Source organism: Dromiciops gliroides, chromosome 3, assembly GCF_019393635.1.
Source record: "Dromiciops gliroides isolate mDroGli1 chromosome 3, mDroGli1.pri, whole genome shotgun sequence".
NCBI lineage: Eukaryota > Metazoa > Chordata > Mammalia > Microbiotheria > Microbiotheriidae > Dromiciops > Dromiciops gliroides.
Window position 1 is genome coordinate 658,591,324 of NC_057863.1, and position 24,150 is coordinate 658,615,473.

The 24,150-nt window shown below is 40.9% G+C and overlaps 1 protein-coding gene across 1 annotated transcript in view; it reads right to left on the reverse strand.

The window, feature by feature from the left end:
- The window catches only part of LOC122746591 (zinc finger protein 850-like), a 125,956-nt gene that overhangs the window by 31,031 nt on the left and 70,775 nt on the right, over positions 1 to 24,150 (reverse strand). The window contains 1 exon segment of the mRNA XM_043992341.1: positions 11,526 to 11,855. Coding sequence (XP_043848276.1) covers positions 11,526 to 11,855 — 330 coding nt within the window.

A 24,150-nucleotide genomic window follows, 5' to 3' on the forward strand; every position in this document is an offset into this window, starting at 1 on the left:
TCAAGTGTCTGAGGCCGGATTTGAACTCAGGAACTCCTGAATCCAGGGCCGGTGCTTTATCCACTGTGCCACCTAGCCGCCCCCAAATCAATAGGTTTTTATACCCCTCCAGAGCTTGTATGCTTCTATACAATACTGGTCCATGTGGCAACATCTACAAACTTTCTAGTTGTAAAAGAAGTGCCATTTTGCTCAACAACCTGCAAGACAGAATAAGGTTCTCTTTATGTATAAACAATCAATTCTGAAAGCTCAATGCCTACTATATCAGAAACTGCCTTGCTATCTCTAGAATTTGGGGAAATCCTCTTCCAATAACTAAAAAAACAAAAAATTCCCAAGGCATGTAAGAAATACAATGAAATAATTTACTGCAGGCATAGAACAATTTCCAGTGACAATTGAATTGTTAGACTCAGTAATGGCATTTGAATTGTTAGACTCAAAATCTAGCATATTTATCCTATCCCTCATATATATATAAAGAAATAGGTGCTGCCTCAGCTGACAAAAATTCAAAGAAACCCATTATAGACCCCCTATCTTATGGTAACATCTCTGAGTCCTCATCCTTGCCAAACCCTTTTTTGGGGGAATCTTGTAGTCTTATCACGGTGCTTCTGTATTCCCTCCATACTTGTTATAACTGAAATTGTTAAACTGCTTTTTGCTTCTGGGTTGATTTCTGTACCACACTATTGAAACTGAAAAGGCCCGGTAATCAATGGACACAGCCATATATATCCTCAGAAATGGGGAGTCCCCCAAGCTTCTCTCTTAGGATGGAAATCTCCACATGATCATGCCGTGTTATCTTTCTTCTTGGAACAATAAAATATTAAATTGATATTGTTTTTTCTGTTTCTGATCTGTTTTGTAAGAGGACAGCTATGGATATCATGTTCTCTTTCTAGGTAGTAGGAGATATTATAAGATATAATTTCTCTGATCTATTTATTAATTTGTAGGAGAAATTAAGCATTATTTCTGTGATGTGTTTGTAGGAAACAGGCAGATACAAAAGCCATATTTTAATATTTGACATTATTTAAATAATTACACTCATTAATATTGGTATAGTAGTTAAAAATATTTTGTTTTAAATTTGTTAGACTTTTATTGTTTTCTTTCTCTGAGCTTCACAGGTATTTCGAGTTTTCATACACCTAGCAATTCAAATATTATGATGGCTTTTTATGTTTAATAACTTTTAATTGATAGATGCTTAAGCTTTATTTCTTTTTCTTTTTTTTCTTTTTTTCTTTTTTTTTTTTTTAGTGAGGCAATTGGGGTTAAGTGACTTGCCCAGGGTCACACAGCTAGTAAGTGTTAAGTGTCTGAGGCCGGATTTGAACTCAGGTACTCCTGAATCCAGGGCTGGTGCTTTACCACTGCGCCATCTAGCTGCCCCTAAGCTTTATTTCAAAATAGGATATTCAAGTGGAATTTGTTTTACTATCTGGTTTTTGTTCAAACATTTATGCTGTTTTAACCTTTTTCTTTCCCTTCATATTCTGTTTCCTTAACAGGATTACAAACTTCCATAGCATTCATCTACTTTTTAAATGTTGTCCTAACTATTAATGGTATTTTTAGGCAAATAGTGTGAATTATGGGGCAGTTAGGTGGTGCAGTGGATAGAGCACCAGCCCTGGAGTCAGGAGGACCTGAGTTCAAATCCAGCCTCAGTCACTTGACACTAGCTGTGTGACCCTGGACAAGTTATTTAACCCCAATTTCCTCACCACCACCCCCCCCCCAAAAGTGTGAATTATCAGAGCCAACCTTACAGAGGCATTGTCTATTTTTTTTTTTTGCTGAAAGATATGATTACTGTTACAATTTCTAATGAAAATGTAAAAAAATGCACCTCCCCACCTTCTAGGCTGTGATTTTCACTGGATATGTAGAACTTAGTTCTACATATCCAGTTCTATATAGAACTTTAGTTCTCTCCCCAAAATGACATACAGATCTCTTTCTGGAAAGCTCTCTACTTTCCCCCCATACCCTGACAGCTCCTATCTTAATCTGCTCTTCCTCATCCCTGGAAGAAGTCCCATCCTCCCATCCTCCCCCTGGGCATTTAACTCTTCTGACATTGGAAAGGTTCTTAGTGCCTCTCCAATCCAGATTCCCTTGGACCCTCTAAACCTCTTCCTTGAGTCTCACAGTATTTCCTTTCCAGATGCCATTTGAGGGCATTAGGCTTCTTATTAAGGACTACCTATCCCTGCACTAGGTTCTGATCCTTCCTGTTTGTGAGCTCATGTGACTGCTTGTCCAAGACCTGACCAGTGAATGCTTGTGTGATTCCTAGAGCACCTGCGGTAACTAATTCCTATACTCTCCTGAATAGAATTCCCCATGATTCCACTCTTTTCACCTTTGATTTCTCTGGTGCCTTTTTCAGTGGGTCCTTTGGTGTGAAATGCCAGTTTTTACTTTTTATTTTACCTTTACCTGGGAGGGCCTGCAGTACACTTGGACTCTTCTGCTTCTGAGAAACCCTCCTACTTTCCCTAAATTTTAAAAGCAGACCTTGCTGACCTTAAGTTTCCTATAGGCTCCACCCTCTCCAATAAGTGGATGAGTTACTCCCTTGCTCCCTGGATCTCCAATTTCCAAAAGCTAATTCCATTTTTCTCATCTCAAGCAATAAAGTATCTTGTTCTCAGGTTTTAAGATTTTAGGACATCTAATATTAGTCAATAGTCTGTCTTGGAGGATTGGAGATCTCTACTATCCAAAACTGAGATAGAAAACCCAGAATATTCTGGTACATTGATGGTTCCTGTCACACATGATGCTGGGTATGCTATCACCACCACAGAAGAGGTCATTGGCCCCTTCCTTTGATTTCCTTGGCATGAAAAGGCTTAATTTGAAGCCCTGACTTGAGCTTGTGAATTAGCAAAAGGAAAACTAATGAAGAACAGGGATGTGTTTGGGGTGACACATGATTTCAGGATATTATGGAAATATAAAGGGTTCCTGATGTCCTCTAGCAGTCCCACATATCTAGAGACTGGTTGACTCCCTTTTGTTGCTAGCAGCACTGATTGTTAAAATGTCAAGACACTCCCATTAAGATTCTCTCCATGCCTGGGGTAATGCCCTTGCTGACCTGCATGCCAAGCAGACTGCTCAGAAAACCCCAAATGCCAATCCCCATTAGTTTGTCTGCTTTTAACATTTGCTGGGCCTGGTCCCAAATTAACATTGACCCCAGCAGCGCTTGCAGAAGCTCAAGAGACCATCCAAGACTAAGACTGGAAGAGTGCAAAAAAAGGATAGACTCTGGCCACTGGTATGGGCCAAATGGATGCCCAATTCCCCCTAACTCTTTCCATTGACCTATGGTGGAATACCTCCACCCTTTAAGTTACTGGAGTCCTGACAAACTACTTAGTCTCGGCTGCAAATATTGGTAGGAAAAATGGAGATGAGCTGCACATGACATTTATCTACAATGTGAGATCTGTCCTAAACATAATGTAAGCAAGCCCCTAAAACCTCCCCCTAGGGCATTTGCTCCACCCCTTTTAAAGGCTGGCAGGTTGATAAGTTTGTATTAGTTATGGTTTGCATGTTCTCCCATTTTGTAGAAGCTTTTCCTTGCAGTAAAAAGCTCTACAGCAACAGCTGTAGCCAAGTGCTTATCAGAAAAGATTTTTTTCCACCTAGGGAATTCTGATGAAGTTCACACTGTTATGGGAATATTAGGGCCCCGGTTACCCAAGAAGTTGTCTGGGGAGGTCAAGGAACCTTTTCCTTGAAACCCCAGGAGCTTTCCCTGAAGATCAAGGAACCTTCTCCTTGAAACTAAACCAAAGGACAGACACACCTAGAGAGATAAGCAGCAGTGAATCTGGACTGAGATAACTTCAGGACCACCACACTTCATCCCAGTCTCCCTCACCCCCTAGATGAGGTAATCCTGTAAGGTGCTAAAATTGTTTCTACTAACTTTTTAGTTAAATCCTTAAGATTTCCCAAGAACAGCATCAATATCACCTGCCAAAACAACAGTTTTATTGCCTCGTTGGCCATTCTAATCCTTTGGGTTTCTTTTTCTTCTCATGGCCGGTGCTGGCATTTCTAATAAAACGCTGGATGATGTGGGTGGCAGTGGGCATCCTTGCTTTATTCCTGATCTTACTAGGAAGTTTTCCAGCTGGGCCTCGTCACAAACAATGCTGGCTGATGGTTTGAGGGGGAGGCTCTTATTTTTTCTTTTCTTTATCTTTTTAAGAAAATAGCCATTCATACCTAAGCTTTGGGGGGGTTTTCCACAGCAATGAGCGCTGTATTCTGTCAAAAGCCTTCTCTGCCTGTGGACACGTCATTAACACAACTAATGAGTCTCCCGGGTTTCCACCCCTGGTACAAGACCCTTGGGGTCACCACGTGGACTCCAGACACCCCGGGGGTCCGCAGGACAGATCGGGATGCCAAGTCTCAGGGTCCGGCCTCCTAACCTACGGGGCCGCCCCACGCCGACAGTCACAGACCTGCCCGGGGCCGGCTTCGGCCTCAGTTCTCCCGTGGGCTGACCCTGCGCCTCGTGTCCGCCCTGTGACCTCACCCCCCACCCCGAGTCGCCACGGACCCCACCGAGGCCGGGCCGGGGACTCCTTGGCCTTGCTCCCCGGGGTCGTGCCCTCGGCCCCTCGATCATTCGGGAAATGGACAAGTCCGTAAAGAGGAGGATCCCCCACCCCACCCCCGGTCTCTCTGTTGGAGACCCTCCCTCCCCACCCCCCCGCCCGGTCTCTCTGTTGGAAACCCTCCCCACACCCCCCGCCCCCTTCGGCTGGACAATCGGACCCCGGGGGAAGGGGTATTACTCGCCAAAAACTGGAGTCTCGGGGGGGCAGGGGGGGGCACGAAGGAGAGGACGCAGGTCTGGGGGCTGAGGACCAAGCTGGAGAAGACAGAACTGAGAGCCAGGAGGAGCCTTTCAACATCCCTGCCCCCCCCCCCCCCCCGCGTCCTGGCGGGCATGCGCGGTCCAGACGACTACAGTTCCCAGAAGGCCCCGCAACCACACTCTTAACCCTAATCCTTCCGCCCTCCCGGCCTCGTGACCTTTGATGTTCCAGGGCTCCTGCTGACGCGAGTGTAGACTGGGACCAGGTGGCGGAAGCTGGGCCAAAGTTTGGTGCGCCGGGGATCCAGAGACACCCCTTTCCGCCACCACCCCCCAAAAAAAACCCACGTACAATTCACAATGAAACACCCCAGTGGCAATCCTGAAACTCAAAGGAGGTGGAAAGTACAAAACAAAAATCATTGACGTCAGTCCCGCAGCTGTTCTTACGCCAAGACCACGGCCTGGATCCGCCCTGACGTCATCGGGCTCTTGTGAAATAGACAGAAAAGCAGATCAGCGGCGTCCACGATGCCGCGGCCACACTGACCCTGAAAACGTGCCTCTGTCCGGGCATCCCGGGCCCCCGCGTCCCAGTCCGGATGTGAGTCCGCGCTGGGACTGTGGGGCTCAAGGGGGCGGCCGCAGAAGGGAAGGGGTCATTTCATAGCCGAGATGGGGAGTGGGGGGCTGGGATGGAAAAGTGACCGCTGTGGAGAGTGGGGTGTGTGAAGCTGTAACGATGCCCCATTCCTGACCTGAGAGATTGGGATAGAGGGAAATTCAGGTAGCAATAGTAACTGAAATGATGAGCAGGATGCTCTCAGAAAAACATGGAAAGAATTATGAGTTGATGCAAAGTAAGATATACTGTATACAAAGTAACAACGCTATTGTAAGCTGTGAATGACTTGACTATTCTCAGGAATTCAGTGATCCAAGTCAACTCTGAAGGATTTATGAAAAATAAGATCCATCTCCAGAGAATGAACTGATGTTATCTGAAGTATATTTTTTGTGTGTCTTTTTCTGTTTTGTTTTGTTGGGGTTTTTTTTGGTCTCCTCTTTTTGACAGCCTGACTAACCTGGAAATATGTTGCATAAATACACATGTGTAACTTATTTTGAATTACTTGAGTTCTTAAGGGGAGGTGGGGAGGGAAGGATGGAAGGAGGAAGAGCATTTGGAACCCACAGGTTTGTTTTTGTTTTTTTTATAATAAAAGCATTTTATTATTCTCCAGTTACATGTAAAAAGTTTAACATTTGTTTTCATAAGATTTTTAGTTCAAAATTTTTTCTCCCTCCCTCCTTTCCTTCCACCCTCCTCCAGAGAGGAAGCAATTTGATATAAGTTATATATATATATATAAGATATATATATATATACACACATATATATACACACACACAAATATGTTTAATATATTTCTGCATTAGTCATATTGTAAAAGAAGAATCAGAACACAAAGTAAAAACCTCAAAAAAACCCAACAACCAATAAGTAGAAAGAGTATGGTTCAATCTGCAATCAGAATCTACAGGGTTTTGTTGTTGCTGTTTGTTTTCTTTTGTTTTGTTCTGGATCGGGAGAACATTTCCTGTCATGAGTTCTTTAAAACTGTCTTGGATCACTGCACTGCTGAGAAGAGCTAAGTCTATCACAGTGGATCATCACCACTGTTACTGTTACTGTGTACAGTGTTCTCCTGGTTTTCCTCACTTCACTCAGCCTCAGTCCACTTAAGTCTTTCCAGATTTTTCTGAAATCTGCCTGCTCATCATTTCTTAGGAGTACAATAGTATTCCATTCCATTCATATACCACAACATGTTCAGCCATTCCCCAATGGATGGGCATTCCCTTGATTTCCAATTCTTTGCCACCACAAAGAGAGCTGCAATAAATATTTTTGTACATGTGGGTCCGTCTCCCTGATTATTACCAGGGGGCCCCTGCAGAGAGAGCATGGGTTGACCTTTCTAAGGTTCAGTGTCCAGGCTATGTGAACTTGACAAGGCAGGGGCAGCAATATAGGCTGGCCCCTTGGACTTCTACTTATATGATTTGAAACCAGGAGACGGTGAATATATCAAAAATTTTCAGCAGACTAGTGGGAATCGACCACTTTGGGAAGGTCCTTTCCAGGTATTAGTAACAACTCCAACTGCTATCAAAATCAGAGAGGATTCTTGGATGCACTGCTCCCAGGTAAAACCTGTACCGGCACATGTAGACTATTGAATTTCATTTTCTCTTATTCTTCCATGTGTATTTTGTTCTATTCATCTATCTCGCTATTTTTTAACCAATTCAATGTGTTGTTTAAAATCTAATGTAGGGGGAAGAACCTGATTCTCCTTAAATCATACCATCTGGGACTTCTTAAGCTTGGGATACTGCAGCCTGGAAACAGTGCCCCACTTTGAGGAGCTAAAAGTCTAGTAAAAGAAAGGCAAGATGAGCCGACAAAGAAAGGTGAAGACCATAGAAAGTTTCTTCAGTAACAAGGAAGATCAAGGAGCACCCTCAGAGGAAGATGTCAACATCAGGGCCCCTATACCTAAAGCTTCCAAGAAAAATACAAATTGGTCTCAGGCCATAGAGGTGCTCAAAAAGGACTTTGAAGATAAAATTAGAGAGGTAGAGGAAAAAATGGAAGGAGAAATGAGGGTGATGCAGGAAAGACATGAGAAAAAAGTCAACAGCTTGAAAAGTCAAATGGAAAAGGAGGTACAAAAGTTCTCTGATGAAAATAATTGCCTAAGAATGAGGATTGAAGAAATGAAAGCCAGTGACTTTATGAGAAACCAAGACACAATAAAGCAAATCCAAATGAATAAAAAAATAGAGGGCAATGTGAAATATCTTCTGGGAAAAGCTGCCGACCTGGAAAATAGGTCCTGGAGAGATAATCTGAAAATTATTGGTCTGCGTGAAAACCATGATCAAGGAAAGAGCTTAGACATCATCTTCCAAGATATTCTCAGGGAAAATTGCCCTAAATTCCAGAAGAAGAAGCTAAAATTGAAATTGAAAGAATCCACCAATCACTTCCAGAAAGAGATCCCAAAAAGAAAACTCCTAGGAATATTATAGCCAAATTCCAGAGCTCTCAGGTCAAGGAGAAAATATTGCAAGCTGCCAAAAAGAAAGAATTCAAGTACTGTGGAGCCCTAGTCAGGATAGCACAGGATCTAGCAGCTTCTACATTAAAGGACTGGAGGTCATGGAATATGATATTCCAAAGGGCAAAGGAAATGGGATTACAACCAAGAATCACCTACCCAGCAAAACTCAGCATTATCTTTCAGCAGAAAAGATGGGACTTTAATGAAAAAGAAGACTTTCAGATATTTGTGATGAAAAGACCTGAACTGAATGGCAAATTTGACTTTCAAATACAAGACCCTAGAGAACCATAAAAAAAAAAAAATTGGAGCTGGGGGACATACCTGGGGTCATACAGTGGGCGACTGTCTTGTGTCTGAGGCCGAGTTTTGGCTGGGATCCCCCTGGGTCCAGGGGTGATGATTTGTCCACTGTGTCACTTAGCTAGATGATAACATCTTTAAGGTTAAATTGAGGGGTGAAAGGAATTGACTGGGGGAGGGGGAAGGGCAGAAGTGAAATCAATCCTACATGAAAGTAACAGGAAAAGGCTTATGGAGTGGGGGAAGAGATGGGAGAGGAGCAGGGCAGTAAATGAATTTTACACTCATCAGAAAAGGCTCAAAGATCTTAAACTCATCAGAGCTGCCTCAAGGAGGGACTAACACACACACACACACACACACACACAACTGGGTGGAGTAATCTATTTAATCTGGGCAGTAAATGAGCCTAACACTCCTCAAAATTGGCTCAAAGACCTCAATCTCATTAGAATTGGCTCAAGGAGGAAATAATGGACACAATTGGGTGGAGTAATCTCTATAACTGCAGGAAAATAGGAGGGGAAGGGGACAAAGAGAGAGGGGCAAAAAAAGGAAGGGCAGAGTGGGGGAGGGGAAAGAGAAGCAAATGCCTTTTGAAGCATGATAGGATGAAAGAAGATGGATAATAGAATAAATATCATGGGAAAGGGAATAGGATGGAAGGGAAACAGTTAACAATAGTAATCATAAAAAAGAGAAAAGGGGGAAAATTTGTACAAAAAATATTTATAGCAACTTTTGGTGGAGGCTAAGAATTGAGAATCAAGGGAATGTCCATCAATTGAGGAATGATGGAAAAAACTGTGTTCTATGATTGTAGTGGAATGGACTTGTGCTACAGGAAATGACAAACAGGATGATCCCCGAAAAACCTGGAAAGACTAATGAACATTGATGTATAGTGAAGTGAGCAGAGCTGGGAGGACATTGTGCATAGTGACAGCAGTATTGTTCAATGAGCAATTGTGAATGACTTAACTACTCTCAGCAGTGCAATGATCCAAGACAATCCCAAGGAACTAATGAGGAAGCTTACTATGCACCCCCATAGAAAGAACTGATAAAAAGAGCACTTGTGGATTGTACATGTATAACCTGATTGCAATCTTGTGGAGGGGGGAGGAAAGGGAGGGAGGGAGAAAAATTTGGAACTCTAAATCTTATGAAAATGAATGTTGAAAACTACCCTTACATGTAAATGGAAAATAAAATAAATAAATAAATACCAAAAAAAATCTAATGTAGGGGGTGCATCTAGGTGGCACAGTAGATAAGGCACTGGCTCTGGATTCAGGAGGCCCTGAGTTCAAATCCGGCCTCAGACACTTGAACAATCTGTGTGACCCTGGGCAAGTCACTTAACCCTCACGCCCTGCAAAAAGAAAAAGAAAAAAAAGAAAATCGAATGCAGGTGTTAACCTGCCTCCTCCCCAAGATTTTTTGGGGAAACTAGATAAAATTTACTGATAAATTCAGCAAGAGTTTAGGCTTTTAAGGATTTATTAAAGAGTAAAGACAACACAGGGGCAGCTAGGTGGTGCAGTGGATAGAGCACTGGCCCTGGAGTCATGAGGACCTAAATTCAAATCCGGCCTCACTTAATCCCAATTGCCTCACTAAAAAAAAAAAAAAAGGAAAGACAACACATGGGACCCCATATATATCAGAAAAGTCTATCTTCTTTCTACTTTCCTCTTTTTTTCTCTGTCAGCCTTTTCTCTGTCTCCCACCAAGCCAAAGTCCTGAATGAAAAGAAGGGCCCTCCTTTCCTAGCAGCTCACATGAAGTTCTGCCACCACGCCAAAATCCTGGACAGGAAGAGACCCATTCTCAGCAGCTTCTCCCAGAAGCTGTCTTATTCTTAGATTCTTTACTTTTTCATAATGACATGAGGGTAATTAGGCAAATGATGCAAAAAGTGATGAAACAAAGATAAAAAAAATTCTTTTCTTAATTGCTATCACAATTGTCTTCTCAATTCATTCTCCACAGAGGGGTTTACAGTAACATTAAGTTTTGAAGAAAAAAATTCAATTTTTGTTTTTATAATAACTCTAAAAGATTCTGAATCTCCTTAGAAATATTTGAGAACTCTCATTGTTTGATTTAGTTATTGCCAAAGCATTTAAAGTGTTATGATCAATTTTGTAGGAAATTTTCCATGTGAGACTTTCTAGTTGATCATCAGTATCTGAAAAACCTGAGAGACTTTTACAACCACATCTGAGACCATGTCCATGATCCAGAACCAGAATCCAGAGCTATACCCAGAGGACATCCCAAAAATCACTTGAGAAAAGACTTCCAAAGCCTTAAATGGACATCTTCCTGTTTTCCTTTTCCCACTACACAGGGTGGGGGGAATGAGAATATTATTACCAGGTCAGCTAGGTGGTGCAGTGGATAGAGTACTGGTCCTGGAGTCAGGAGGACCTGAGTTCAAATCCAGCTTCAGACATTTGACACTTACTAGCTGTTTGACCCTGGGCAAGTCATTTAACCCCCCAAAAAAAGAGAATATTACCAGGGGCCCCCTGCTGAGAGAGCATGGGTTGAACTTTCTAAGGTTCAATATCCAGAAGTTGCCTCACATCAACATGAGAACACTCTCAACTAATCAGCTTGAAGGAGTGTGGAAGGCAGTTGGTTTTATCAGTTGGTGGTTGGTAGAAGAACCAGGTAGGGTGTGAAATCTGATCTCTCCTCTGGGGTAGATAGGTTTTCCTATTTTTCCTATTCTATCAGACACTTATTCTGTCTTTGCTAACCTCTAATGTATTTTAATAAATGTTTAATACCTAAACTATTGTCCTAGGTAGCTTTTTCCCCACACTGGGGACAGGTGAGCACACACATTTCATTTTATCCGTCACATTCCTCTTTTCTATGATCTCTTTAGGATATGAAACTAGTAGTGGTATTCCTGGGTCAAAGGGTATGTACATTCCCATAGCCTTTTATGCATATGAAACACAAAGTTTTAAAATGGACTTTAAAATAGTTTTTACATGTAATTTGGGGGGGGGATAAAATTCTAAATGAATAGCAAAAAAATTAAAATGAATTCCCTCCTTTTGAACAAGCTCTGAAAGACAAATGCATTTTCTAATTCATAACAGTGATAAGATTTCTACAGAATATGAATATTGCCTAAAGGTTTTACTACATTTATAATATTCCTAAGATTTCTCCAGTGTGGATTCTCTGATGTGCACCAAGATTGGAGCTCTGTGTGAAAGTCTTGCCACACTGATTACATTTAAAAGGTTTCTCTCCAGTGTGGATTCTCTCATGCTTAGCAAGACTGGAGTTCTGTGTGAAAGCCTTCCCACACTGATAACATTCAAAAGGTTTCTCTCCAGTGTGGATTCTCTGATGTACAGCAAGACTGGAGCTCACTGTGAAAGCCTTCCCTCACTGATCACATTCATAAAGCTTCTTTCCAGTGTGGATTCTCTCATGCTTAGCAAGACTGGAATTCTCTGTAAAATTCTTTCCACACTGATTACATTCATAAGGTTTCTCTCCAGTGTGGATTCTCTGATGTACAGCAAGACTGGAGCTCACTGTGAAAGCCTTCCCTCACTGATCACATTCATAAAGCATCTTTCCAGTGTGGATTCTCTCATGCTTAGCAAGACTGGAACTCTCTGGGAAAGTCTTGCCACACTGATCACATTCATAAGGTTTCTCTCCAGTGTGGATTCTCTGATGTGCAATAAGATGGCACCTCACTTTGAAAGGCTTTCCACACTGATTACATTTATAAAACTTTTTTCTAATGTGAATATTCTGATGCCTAATAGGATCTGAGTTCCAGCCAAAGGCCTTTGCACCATCACTCTCAAATATATGCTAGGCATATTCTTCCACAGAAATGTTCACCTTTGTACCCATTTTCTTCCCTTCGAACTTCGTCTCTCCAACTGAAGAAAACAATTATGTATTAACAGAAAGATACATACACCTAAATATATGTTCTTTTGTCAGGTGGCATAATGTAAACTTATTCATATTCTATTTCCCCAAGCAAAATGAAGAATTTTAAATTTAAAATAGGCAGAATGAATCTTTGGAAATACTTGCAAGATAGCTTATTTTATCTTGTAAATAGTAATTTTTTCCCCCAATTACATATAAAGGTAGCTTTCAAAATTTATTTCCCATACAATTTTGAGTTTCAATATTTTTCCCTCCCTCCTTTTCCTTCCCCCTTCCCAAAATGGCAAGCAATCTAATATAGCTTATACATGTGGAAGGATGTATATACATTTCCACACTGTTCATGTTGGGAAAGAAAAAATAGGTCAAAAGAGAACAACCACTGTAATGAAAATGTCAAAGTTGCAGTGTTAGACAAAGAAAGGGAAAAGAAAATAGGTTTATTGAGAGAGGGATCCTTTCTTACAATAGAGTTGGTCTCAGTTCTAGGACCCAAAGACCCCAAGCCTCAGGATTCAGGGATATTTAGACAACATGGCTCCTCCCACTATTTATCATAACCCAAGTGGTACAAATACAATAAGTACAGAATAGAGAGAAAGAAACCATGAGATACTAACATAGTCACTTGCAATTCTATATATTGTTTTAAAATAACACTGTAAGTAACAGGCTCATAACATATGAAAACAGATACTGGATTACATCTTTGCCATCTTGGATGTGTCCTCTCTGGCCTATATTTCTCTGACTTTTTTCTCAGCTATCAAGACTTTCCACCTTATTGGTTAAGCTTGGTTTTCAAACTTTTCTCCAGCTCTCATTGGTCCCTTATACCTCAGAAGGTACTATTTTTAGTATTTGATCTTTAAGCTGATTGGTGGCTAGGCCTAAGTACAATTGGTTAAGTTTGTCTAGTAGGAAAGTTAGCATTTCCCTTAGCTCCTTTTAATATCTATCTTAGTTACTTCATTATCATTTTCTTAAGCTACAAAAGAATATCTAAATCTTTGGAATCACAGTTTGTAGTCTAAACTGATTACTACTACTGTTAAATCACTTATATTTAAGGGGTGGGGAAAATCTCACTCACACCACGAGAAACAAAATACAGAAAAAATGTGAAAATAGCATGCCTCAATCTTCTTTCAGACTCCATTGTTTTTTCTCTGGATGTGGATAGAGTTTTCCATCATGAGTCCTTTGGAATTGTTTTGGATCATTGTATTAGTGAGAAGAGCTAAGTCTTTCATAGATGATCATTGCACACTGTTGCTGTTATGGTCTACAAGGTTCTGGTTTTGCTCATTTCACTAAGCATAAGTTCATATAACATTTCTTCCTCCCTCCCTCTCCCACCCTCCCTATGGAATCAAGCAATTCAGTACAAGTCATACATGTGCAGGCATGCCAAGCATCTTTACATTAGTCAAATTGTGAAAGAAAACAGACAGAACAACTCCAGAAAGAGAAACCAACAAACAAAACCACACTTCAATCTGTATGCAAACACCATCAGTTCTTCCTCTGTTGATGGTTTGCACCTATCAAAAGACCTTCTGGTGGCGTCTGGCTCATTTCTTTCACAGTTACTATTGCTTCCTGTATTACCCTCCATTTTATTCCCTCCCCTTGATATTTACTCCATTTTCTATCTTCTTTCACCCTAACCTTCCTCAAAAGTGTTTTGTTTTTTACTGCCCCCTGCCCTAATCTACCCTCCCTTCCTTCACTTCTCCTCCCCTTTTCCCCTCCCCCTCCCACTTTCCCTCAGGGCAAAATATATTACTATACCCCTTCGAGTGTTTATGTTATTCCCTCTTTGAGGTTTTCCCTCTTACTCTGATTCTTCTTTCCCAGCACAACTAATCTGGGGATGTGTTTAGTGTAATTTTATATTTATAACATGTATCAGATTACTTGCTGTCTTAGCGAGGGGGGAGCAAAAAAGAGGGGAGGAAAACATTTGAAACCAGAAATCTCATAGAAACAAATACTGAAAACTATCTCTACATGTAACTAGAAAATAATACAACATTTTTATTAAACAAAAGAACTGTGGGGCAGCTAGGTGGCGCAGTGGATAGAGCACCGGCTCTAGAGTCAGGAGTACCTGAGTTCAAATCCGGCCTCAGACACTTAACACTTACTAGCTGTGTGACCCTGGGCAAGTCACTTAACCCCAATTGCCTCCCTAAAAAAAAAAAAAAAAAGACCTGCGGGGGGGGGGGGGGGGGGAGGGGGGGCGGGGCAGCTAGGTGGTGGAGTAAATAAAGCACTGGCCTTGGATTCAGTTCAAATTTGAATCCGAGTTCAAATCCAGCCTCAGACACTTGACAATTAATGAACTGTGTGACCCTGGGCAAGTCACTTAACCCTCATTGCCCTGCAAAAATTAAAAAAAAGAACTGCCTATTGCATCATGCAATGATCAACTGTGATAGACTTAGATCTTCTCAGCAATACAATGATCCAAGATATTTCTGAAGGACTCATGATGGAAAATGCTCTCCACATCCAGAAAAAAAGAACTGTAAAATTTGAATGCTTCTACTTTGTTTTTTGAGGTTTTTCCCTTTCATTCTTATTCTTTCACAACATGACTAATGCAGAAACATGTTTAATATGATTATACATGTATAATCTATATCAGATTGCTTTCTGTCTTGGGGAGGAGGGAAGGGAGAAAAAAATTTGAACTCAATCTTATAAAAGCAAATGTTGAAAACTATCTTTACATGCAACTGGAAAATTATAAAATACTTTTAATATTAAAAAAAAGAAAACAATTATATATATGTTATACATTAGTCTCAAGGAAAATAAATCACAAAAAAAGGGAAGAAAAAGCAAAAAACAAAACAGACAAACAAAAATAATCTCAAAAAGTCAAAATAGGATGGTTCAATGTGCATTCAGAGGTCACAGTTCTTTTCTCCTTATGTGGAGAGCATTTACCATGATTAGAATTTGAGTTGCCTAGAAGCATAGTATTACTGAAAAGAGCTAAATCTATCACAGTTGATCACCCCACAATGGTACTGTTACTATGTACAACATTCTCCTGGTTCTGCTCACTTCACTCAGCTTCAGTCCACTTAAGTCTTTGCACGTTTTTTTGAAATCTGCCGGTTTATCATTTATTTTAGCACAATAGTATTCCATTACATTCATATACTACAACGGGTTCAGCCATTCCCCATCCTATGGCCATTCCTTCCCTTTCTAATTATTTGGAACTGCAAGAAAAGCAGCTACAAATCTTTTTGTACATGGAGGTCTCTTTTTTATGATCTCTTTCAGATAGAGACTTGGTAATGGTATGGCTGGATCAAAGACTATGCACAGCTTTATTGGTCTTTGGGTATAGTTATAAATTGCTCCGTACAAGGTTTGAATAAGTTCACAACTACAGCATCCCAAAGGACTAATGATGAAGCATACTGTACACCCCCAAAGACAGAACCGATATTGAACACAGACTAAATCATGATATTTTACACTTTCTTTTATTTTTTTGTGTTTTGTTTTTTCTTTTTTTTTTTTTTTGGTGAGGCAATTGGGGTTAAGTGACTTGCCCAGGGTCACACAGCTAGTAAGTGTTAAGTGTCTGAGGCCGGATTGGAACTCAGGTACTCCTGACTCCAGGGCTGGTGCTCTATCCACTGCGCCACCTAGCTGCCCCTGTGTTTTCTTATATAAAATTACTAACAAGGTAGTGTTTTCTCTAATTTCCCATGTACCTGATAGCCTTCTGCCTCTGGAAAGGTATAGTTTTAAAAGGGAGACAGGGAGAGAGGGACAGAATTTTAACCTCAAGACTTTAAAATAAAAATGTTTATTAAAAAATATTCAATGGCACCTTATGCAGAGTAAAGAATTGCCAAGGTTTGTTTGTTGTATTTTTCTCCTGGAACAACAAGTAGATATATGTTTGAGGCATTAATATATTTCATTGTGCAGTGATTCTCAACCATTATGATTAGATATAAAATGATGTTATTTAAAAAAAAAAAACTTCTGGTTGCTTTCACTGCTTCAAGTCTCTCACCAATCCACTTAATCCCCCACCTAGCTGTCAAATTCATTTACTACAGGCCATTTCTGATCATGTCACTGCCCACTCAATAAAACACTTCCTATTGCCTCCAAATTAACAGGATCTAATATAAAATCCTCCACTTGGCCGTTAAAGCCCTTCATCATCAGCCCCTCTCCTATTTTCCCAGGCTTCTTTCACCTTGTTTTCCCTCCACATGTGTGAAAATCAGTTTTTTTTGTTTCTTGACCAGCAACATCTCCTGTTTTCTCTGGCTGTCCCTCATGCATGCTCTGGCTTCCCTGAAGTACTACCTAAAATTCTTCTTCTTACAGTAAGTCTCCTCCTGTCTTCCTTACCCATAGGGCCTTCCCTGTCCTGATGAGCTCCAATTTATCCTGAATACATTGGGTTGCTAGATCCTTGTTTACATGTTTTGTTCCCCATTAGACAACTCCTTGAGAGCAAGGCTTATATTTTGCCACTCTTTGTGTTCCTAGTGTTTAGCAGTGTCTGGAACATAGTAGGTGCTTAATAAATGTTTATTGACTGGAACAAAGACTAGGAAAGAATTTAGAATGCATATCCTCAGCCCATCTGAGATGATTTCAGGAGAGTTCAATGCCCCAAACTTCAAAATGATGACTTCTTATACCATCAAAATTTTATAACTACAAGATGTGAGAAAATAATGGGGTTACAGGGGACCCAGAGAGCCTTGCCTGCCTTTTTTTTTTTTAAGGCAATTTGGGTTAAGTGACTTGCCCAGGGTCACACAGCTAGTAAGTGTGTAAAGTGTCTGAAGCCGGATTCGAACTCAGGTCCTCCTGAATCCAGGGTCGGTGCTCTATCCACTGTGCCACCTAGCTGCCCTTGCCTGCCCTTTCTTAAGGCCAGCCCAGAGTCAGAAGGATTTCATAGGAAATGTAGTTGTACCTTGGGCTATGAATACAGACACCAGAAGTTAAATCCACACCTACCTGAAAAGCCTTGCCCCCCACAGAGAGTCTGTCCTCTGGGCTCTGATGTCAGCACATACTGCTCCAGACCACCCTCAAGTCCAGTGAACCAATAGATTTGAATGATGCTGGCCAATTAGCTTGAAGCAGTGTGTAAGGGCCGCCTCTCCTCCTGACCTCAAGGAGTTTACACTCCTGGACTCTCTCTCTTGGCCTTGGGACTCTGAAGGAGCAGCCACTTGGCCCACTATCCCACTCTCCCCTCTGAACTTTTGGGGGCATGTGCTCTACCTTTACTAATATTGAATATGCTTTAATAAATGCTTGGTGCCCAAAACTGGTGCTATGGCCTCTAATTTCTAAATAGCAATATATTAGAAACCCCAGCTAAGTTTCCCTACAACTTGGGACAGAAATAGGTCCCTCCCATATAATTCTAAATGCCACAAAGGAAACTGAAAGGTCAAAGAGTTTGACTTGCTCCCCTGTATGAGGAAATTGGGGCTGTAAGATTCAGTTACTTGCACAGGATCCCAATGCTGAAATGTGTCTCAAAGTCATTTCCAAGTAAGACTTTCCTGCCCACAAGTCTAGCACTCCCTTCACCACAACACTTAGGAGACCTCTTATAATAAAGAACCCTCTTACATGATTTGTGTCACTCACCTAGATGGGAGTTCCTTGGACCTTTGAGCTCTACCATGCCTGGTGATTCCCCTTCCTGGAAAGGATAACTCAAATCTTCTCTAGAAACTGGAAGTCCTAGCAATATAGGAAAAGGAAGGGATGAGAATTGAGAGAAATGTACACTTTAGTCCTCTTTAGGGAAAGAAGACATGCAAACAAAGAGGACAGGATGGTTCCCAGGATGTCTCAAGGACAGTTCCCAAGTTATTGATTGCTGGGATCTTTGGAGGCAGCCTGAGATCACACAGGCCATTTGGTATCAGAAAACTTCCCCTTTATTCACCTAGAAGGATGGAAACAGTGTCTGGCTTCAATTACCTAGAAATTGGAGGCTGTGGTAGTGCAGTGGTAATAACCCAGGGCCCAGAGTCAGTAAGACCATTTCAAACCAGTGTCAAAAACCTCGTAGTTATGTCCCCCTGGACAAGTTGTGTAACCTGTTTGCCTGTTACCTCACCTATGAAATGGGGATGATAATACTACCCAACTCATAGGGATGTTGTGAAGATCAAATGAAAATAAATTTAATACACTTTTTCCAGTGCTAGATATAAAGCAGGCATGTATGAATGCTTATTCCATTCCCTTCCTTTCCCAACATCTGGACTGGAATTTGAGGGAACAAAGAAGGAAGAATCAGGATAAACTTGCTAGGCCTGGCAGGATGAGGAGCAGGGAGCTACCATGTCAGCAGCTCAGAGTCACCAGAGACAAAGGTCCTTACCCACAGAGAGCAGGTTCTGGACATTCTCCAGCATGACCTCTTTGTACAGCTCTCTCTGACAGTGGTCCAAGAGGCGCCACTCCTCCTGGGTGAAATCCACAGCCACATCCTTGAATGTCACCAACTCCTAAGCCATCAAAAGTCACATGATTTAGAGATGAAAAAGACTTCAGAATTCACCTAATCCAACCCTCATCAACTTAGAGGAAGAAACTGAAGCACAGAAGGCATTTGCCCAAAACTCATATTTATGACAGTCAGCAACAACACTTGAACCCATATCCAACAAGAGTCCAATGGAATATTGAGAAAAACAGTTTATATTGAAGTGAGAACCATGTTAGAATGATAAAACTTCAATAAAGGTCTTACAATGAAATGCTTCTCTCCATAGGCTCAGGGAGAAGGTATGTGCTCTGTGAGTGAAGTATCAGAGACTATGGAGAAGAAAGCAATAAGAAATTCCTCCTCACCGGAAAGAATATGTTACATGTCATAAGATATATGTTAAGGAAATTTTATAAAGAATTTTTGAGAAGTTGGCAAATACTGTATACTCTGGGGGGTGGGGGGAAACATTACTAGTCATCACTGAGAAGAGAATAAAGGAAAAAACCTTAATTTCCTAAAAGGCTGAAATAAGGTCCTACTTAGATAAAAGTATGAGGAGCATTCTTAAGAAATATTGCTTATGGGGAGAGCTAGGTGTCACAGTGGATAAAGCACCGGCCCTGGATTCAGGAGGACCTGAGTTCAAATCCAGCCTCAGACACTTGACACTTACCAGCTGTGTCACCCTGGTCAAGTCACTTAACCCTCAGTACCCTGCAAAATATATAGATATATAGATATATAGATACACACACATATTTTTGTGGTTGGAAAGAATTTTTGTGGTTGGAAAGAATTGGAAATTGAAGGGATGCCCATCGATTAGGGAAGGGTTAAACAAGTTGTGATATATGACTGTAATGGAATGTTATTGTGCTGTAAGAAATGATGAGCAGATGGATTTCAGAAAAACCTAGAAAGGCTTACATGAACTGACTCAGTGAGATGAGCAGAACCACGAGAACATTGTATACACAATATCAACAACATTGTGTGATGATCAATTTTGATAGATTTAATTTTTCTCAGTAACACAATGGTCCCAGATAACTGGAAAGGACTCATGATGGAAAATGCTCTCCTCATCCAGAATAAAGAACTTTGGAGTCTAGATGTAGATGGAACCGTACTGTTTCTACCGTTTTTGTCTTTCCTTTTTCCTTTCTAAGGTTTTTCCCTTTTGTTTTGATTCTTCTTTCACTACATGTGCAGATATATTTTAATGTGATTGTACTTATATAACCTATATCAGACTGCTTGCCGTCTTGGGGAGGGGGGAAGGGAGAAAAATTAGAAATCTCATAAAAACAAATGTTGATCGGCAGCTAGGTGGCACTGCCCCTGGATACAGGGGGACTTGAGTTCAAATCTAGCATCAGACACTTGGCACTTCCTGTGTGACCCTGGGCAAGTCACTTAGCCCTCATTGCCCTTCCCCCCAGAAATGTTGAAAACTATCTCTACATGTCACTAGAAAATAATAAAATACTTTTATGATAAAAAGTATCTTTTCCTATCTTTTGTGCCCCAACCCAATCTTATCTAAAACCTCTTTGTAAGCCTGTCTATGATAAAAAGACCTAACCCATCCTAACCAAATGTAGGGTCATATAACTCAGGAGGGGAGACTGCCTCTCCATCATCTGTGAAACTCTGAGACATACATGTCCATCACCCACTCAGGGAGGGTGTCACTCTCCAGAGAGAATAGATAAACCAGAGTTTACTGTCTGGCTGTAACTTGTGCTCCCTTATTCTGGCCATCCCTAGGAAGGACCCTGACAAATGTCCCAACAGGATCATGGGAGATAACGTTTACATGGCTCCCAGTACACAGCAGACACCAGATAACCCTGTCCAGTTTTCTTGCACCTCAGTCCTCTTCTCTCTGACCTGGGGACACGGGCCTCCTGGATGATCATTGACCAAGACCCTCCATCACCTGACTCTGTGCCTTTCTAGTGGCTGTCTCTCATGCTTGCACTGACCCCCTCCTCACCTGGGCCTCCTGGTGTTGTGGGAAGAGGGACCCCAAACCCCAAGGAATCATTAAAGTTTCCCAAGGGAAAAGCAGCTCCACCTCCCATATCCAGAATATGGTGTCACTGAGTAAAAAGACCCTGGTCTGCAAGGAACAAAGATGACATACTGATGAGGGTGGGTGCTATTCCTCCCCAGGCACTCCTTACCAGTTGTTTCCCTGCCAGTGGTCTTGCCCCTCCTAACTGTTTTGCACACAGCTTTTGTGTGTAAACATAGAAAGGACCAGCTCTTCTCTTACCCAGGGAGACAGGTTTTCAACAGTGATTCTGTCTCCTGGTCATATGTTCCTCTCTCCTAATAAATCACTTTTCATTTGACAAGATTTGTGCTGAGCCTCCAATTCATGGGTGAGCTTGCCTGCTGATCCAGGTCACAAGTCTCCCAACATTATGGTGCTGAAACCCAGCAAAAGTCATTAGGCAGGTAAAAAGGTGGGCTGCTCATTTGGCTCTTGGATTCCCCAGGTGGGGTATACACTCTGTTTTCTCCTATAGGGATCCTCAGTCTCAGTGAGTGGCCCCACTGTCTGAGGTATGAATAGCTAGCTAGGCTACTTCTAGATTCTCTTTGATTTACAGTCACACGACATCCAAAGAATGACTCAGGTTTTTCTCAGCACCCACTTGGAGGCAGGTGTGGGCATCTGTCCCTTAAGTCTAGCTGAGCCCACCATGATAACTGACAAGGATAAAGCATTCCCTGTGGCCTTCCCTGCTCAGGTGTATACTTAAAAAATGGCGGGGGGGGGGGGGGAATGGGACTTAGGTGCAAAGAAGTGAATGATTTTCCATTTTAACACAAGATTTGTGACAAGCCTCCAATTCCTTGGCTGAGGTAGCCCCTAGAGCCAGGTCACAAGACCCCCAGCACTAGCTTCCTTCACATCTCAGAAAAATCCTCACCTTCTGAAAATGAGCTTTTCCTGGTCCCTGACACTGCTTGGGCCTTCCCTCTGAGGTGGCCTCCCATTCATACTGTAGAGACCTTGTGTGGACCCAGCTGCTGACATGTTATCTCCCAAGGAGACTGTGAGCCCCTTGAGGGCAGGGATAGTTATTGTTTAAACCTTCCTTTGCATGCCCAGTAGGTTGGCACAGTGCTTGGCACAGAGGAGCCACTGTCTAAATACTCATTGATGTGACCTAAGAAATGACAAATGAGAGGGATTCAGAGAGACCAGGGAAGACTGGGGTGGCCTGAGGCAGAAGGAAATGAGCAGAACCAGGAGGACAATGTCTGCTCTCCTGGGTAAAGAAAAGGGAGGGGGACTGATAAGAGGGAGGGCAGACTGGGGGAGGCAGGGGTAAGAAGCAAATAGTTGGTGAGGGGGAATAGGGTGAAAGAAGAAGTGGGAAGTACAAAGGGGGTAAAGAGAATGGAGAGAAATAGACAGTAATAGTAACTGTGAATGTGCATGGTATGATCTCTGCCATAAAATAGAAGCAAATAGCAGAGTGGATTAAATACCAGAATCCTACAATATATTGTTTACAAGAAACACATTTGAAGAAGAGAGATACACATAGAGTAAAGGTAAAAGGTTGCAGCAGAATATATTATGCTTCAACTGAAATCAAAAAAGCAGGGATAGCAATCCTTATGTTAGACAAAGCAAAGGCAAAACTAAATCTAATGAAAAGAGATAAGCAAGGAAACTACATCTTGCTAAAAGGTACTATAGATAATGAAGTAATATCAATACTAAACATGTAGGCACCAAGTGGTATAGCATCCAGAATCTTAGCAGGGTAGTTAAACGATTTACAAGAGGAAATAGACAGCAAAATTATACTAGTGGGGAATCTGAATCTTCCCCTCTCAGAATTAGATAAATCTAGCCTAAAAATAAATCAGAAAGAAGTTAAAGAGTTGAATAGAATGTTAGAAAAGTTAGACATGATAGATGTCTGGAGAAAACTGAATGGGGATAGAAAGGAATATACCTTTATCTCAGTAGTACATGGCACATATTCAAAAACTGACCATGTGTTAGGGCACAAAAACCTCAAAGTGAAATGCAGAAAGGCATAAATAGTAAATGCATCCTTCTCAGATCATGATGCAATAAATTTTACATATAAGAAAGAGCCATGGAAGGGTACTGAAAATTAATTGGAAACTAAATAATTTCATTCTAAAGAATGAGTGGATCAAACAACAAATCATAGAAACAATCAATAACTTCATCCAAGAGAATGACAATAATGAGACAACAGAGCAAAAGCTATGGGATACAGCCAAAGCAGTACTTACAGAAAATTTTTTATCTCTAAATGCTTACATCGATAAAAAAGAGAAAGAGGAGATCAATGAATTGGGCAAGAAACTTTAAAAGCTAGAAAAAGAACAAATTAAAAATCCCCAATTAAATACTAAATTAGAAATCCTGAAAATTAAAGGAGGAATTAATAAAATTGAAAGCAAGAAAACTATACAATTAATCAATAAAACTAAGAGCTGGTTTTATGCAAATAAAATAAAATAAAATAGATAAACCTTTAGTTAAATTGATTAAAAAAAGAAAGAAAAAAATTACTGGTATCAAAAATGAGAGGGGTTATTTCACCACCAGTGAAGTGGAAATTAAAGCAATACTTAGGAATATATTTAGGAATAATTAGGAATATTTAGCCCACCTGTATGCCAATATATTTGACAATCTAAATGAAATGGATAAATATTTACAAAAATAAAAACTACCCAGGTTAACTAAAGAGGAAATAAAATCCTTAAATAAGTCCATATTAGAAAAAGAAATTGAACAAGCCTTTAATGAACTCCCTAAGGAAAAAATCTCCAGGGCCAGATGGGTTTACAAGTGAACTCTACCAAACACTTAAAGAACAATTAATTCCAATATTATACAAATTATTTGGAAAATATGTGAAGGAGTTCTACCAAATTCCTTTTATGACACCAATATGGTTTTGTGAGGGCCAAAATTTGATATGTGGAGCGTTATTTGGGTGACTCGCCTTAATACTGGGGTCGAGGAAATAAGAGAGACCTTTTAGGTTCTCCCTCCACTCTGAACTGCCCTTTTTAGGTATTTCTCCCAGGCCAATAAGAAAGGAGGCTCTAAGCTTTAGTTCACAAAAGGATCAGATTTTATTACTTGGGAATTAATTAAACAACAAAGGTGAAAATAATAAAAATCAAAGATAAGGAAATAGGAAAATAGAAATATAGATAGATATTCTTAACTCCGAGCTTAACCTGTTCACTCCCAGATTGTTCCCAATTAAGATGGTTCATAGCTGGATGTGGAGAACATTTCCTATCATTACTTTTTTTTTTCTGATAAAAGTATTTTATTTTTTTCCAGTTACATGTAA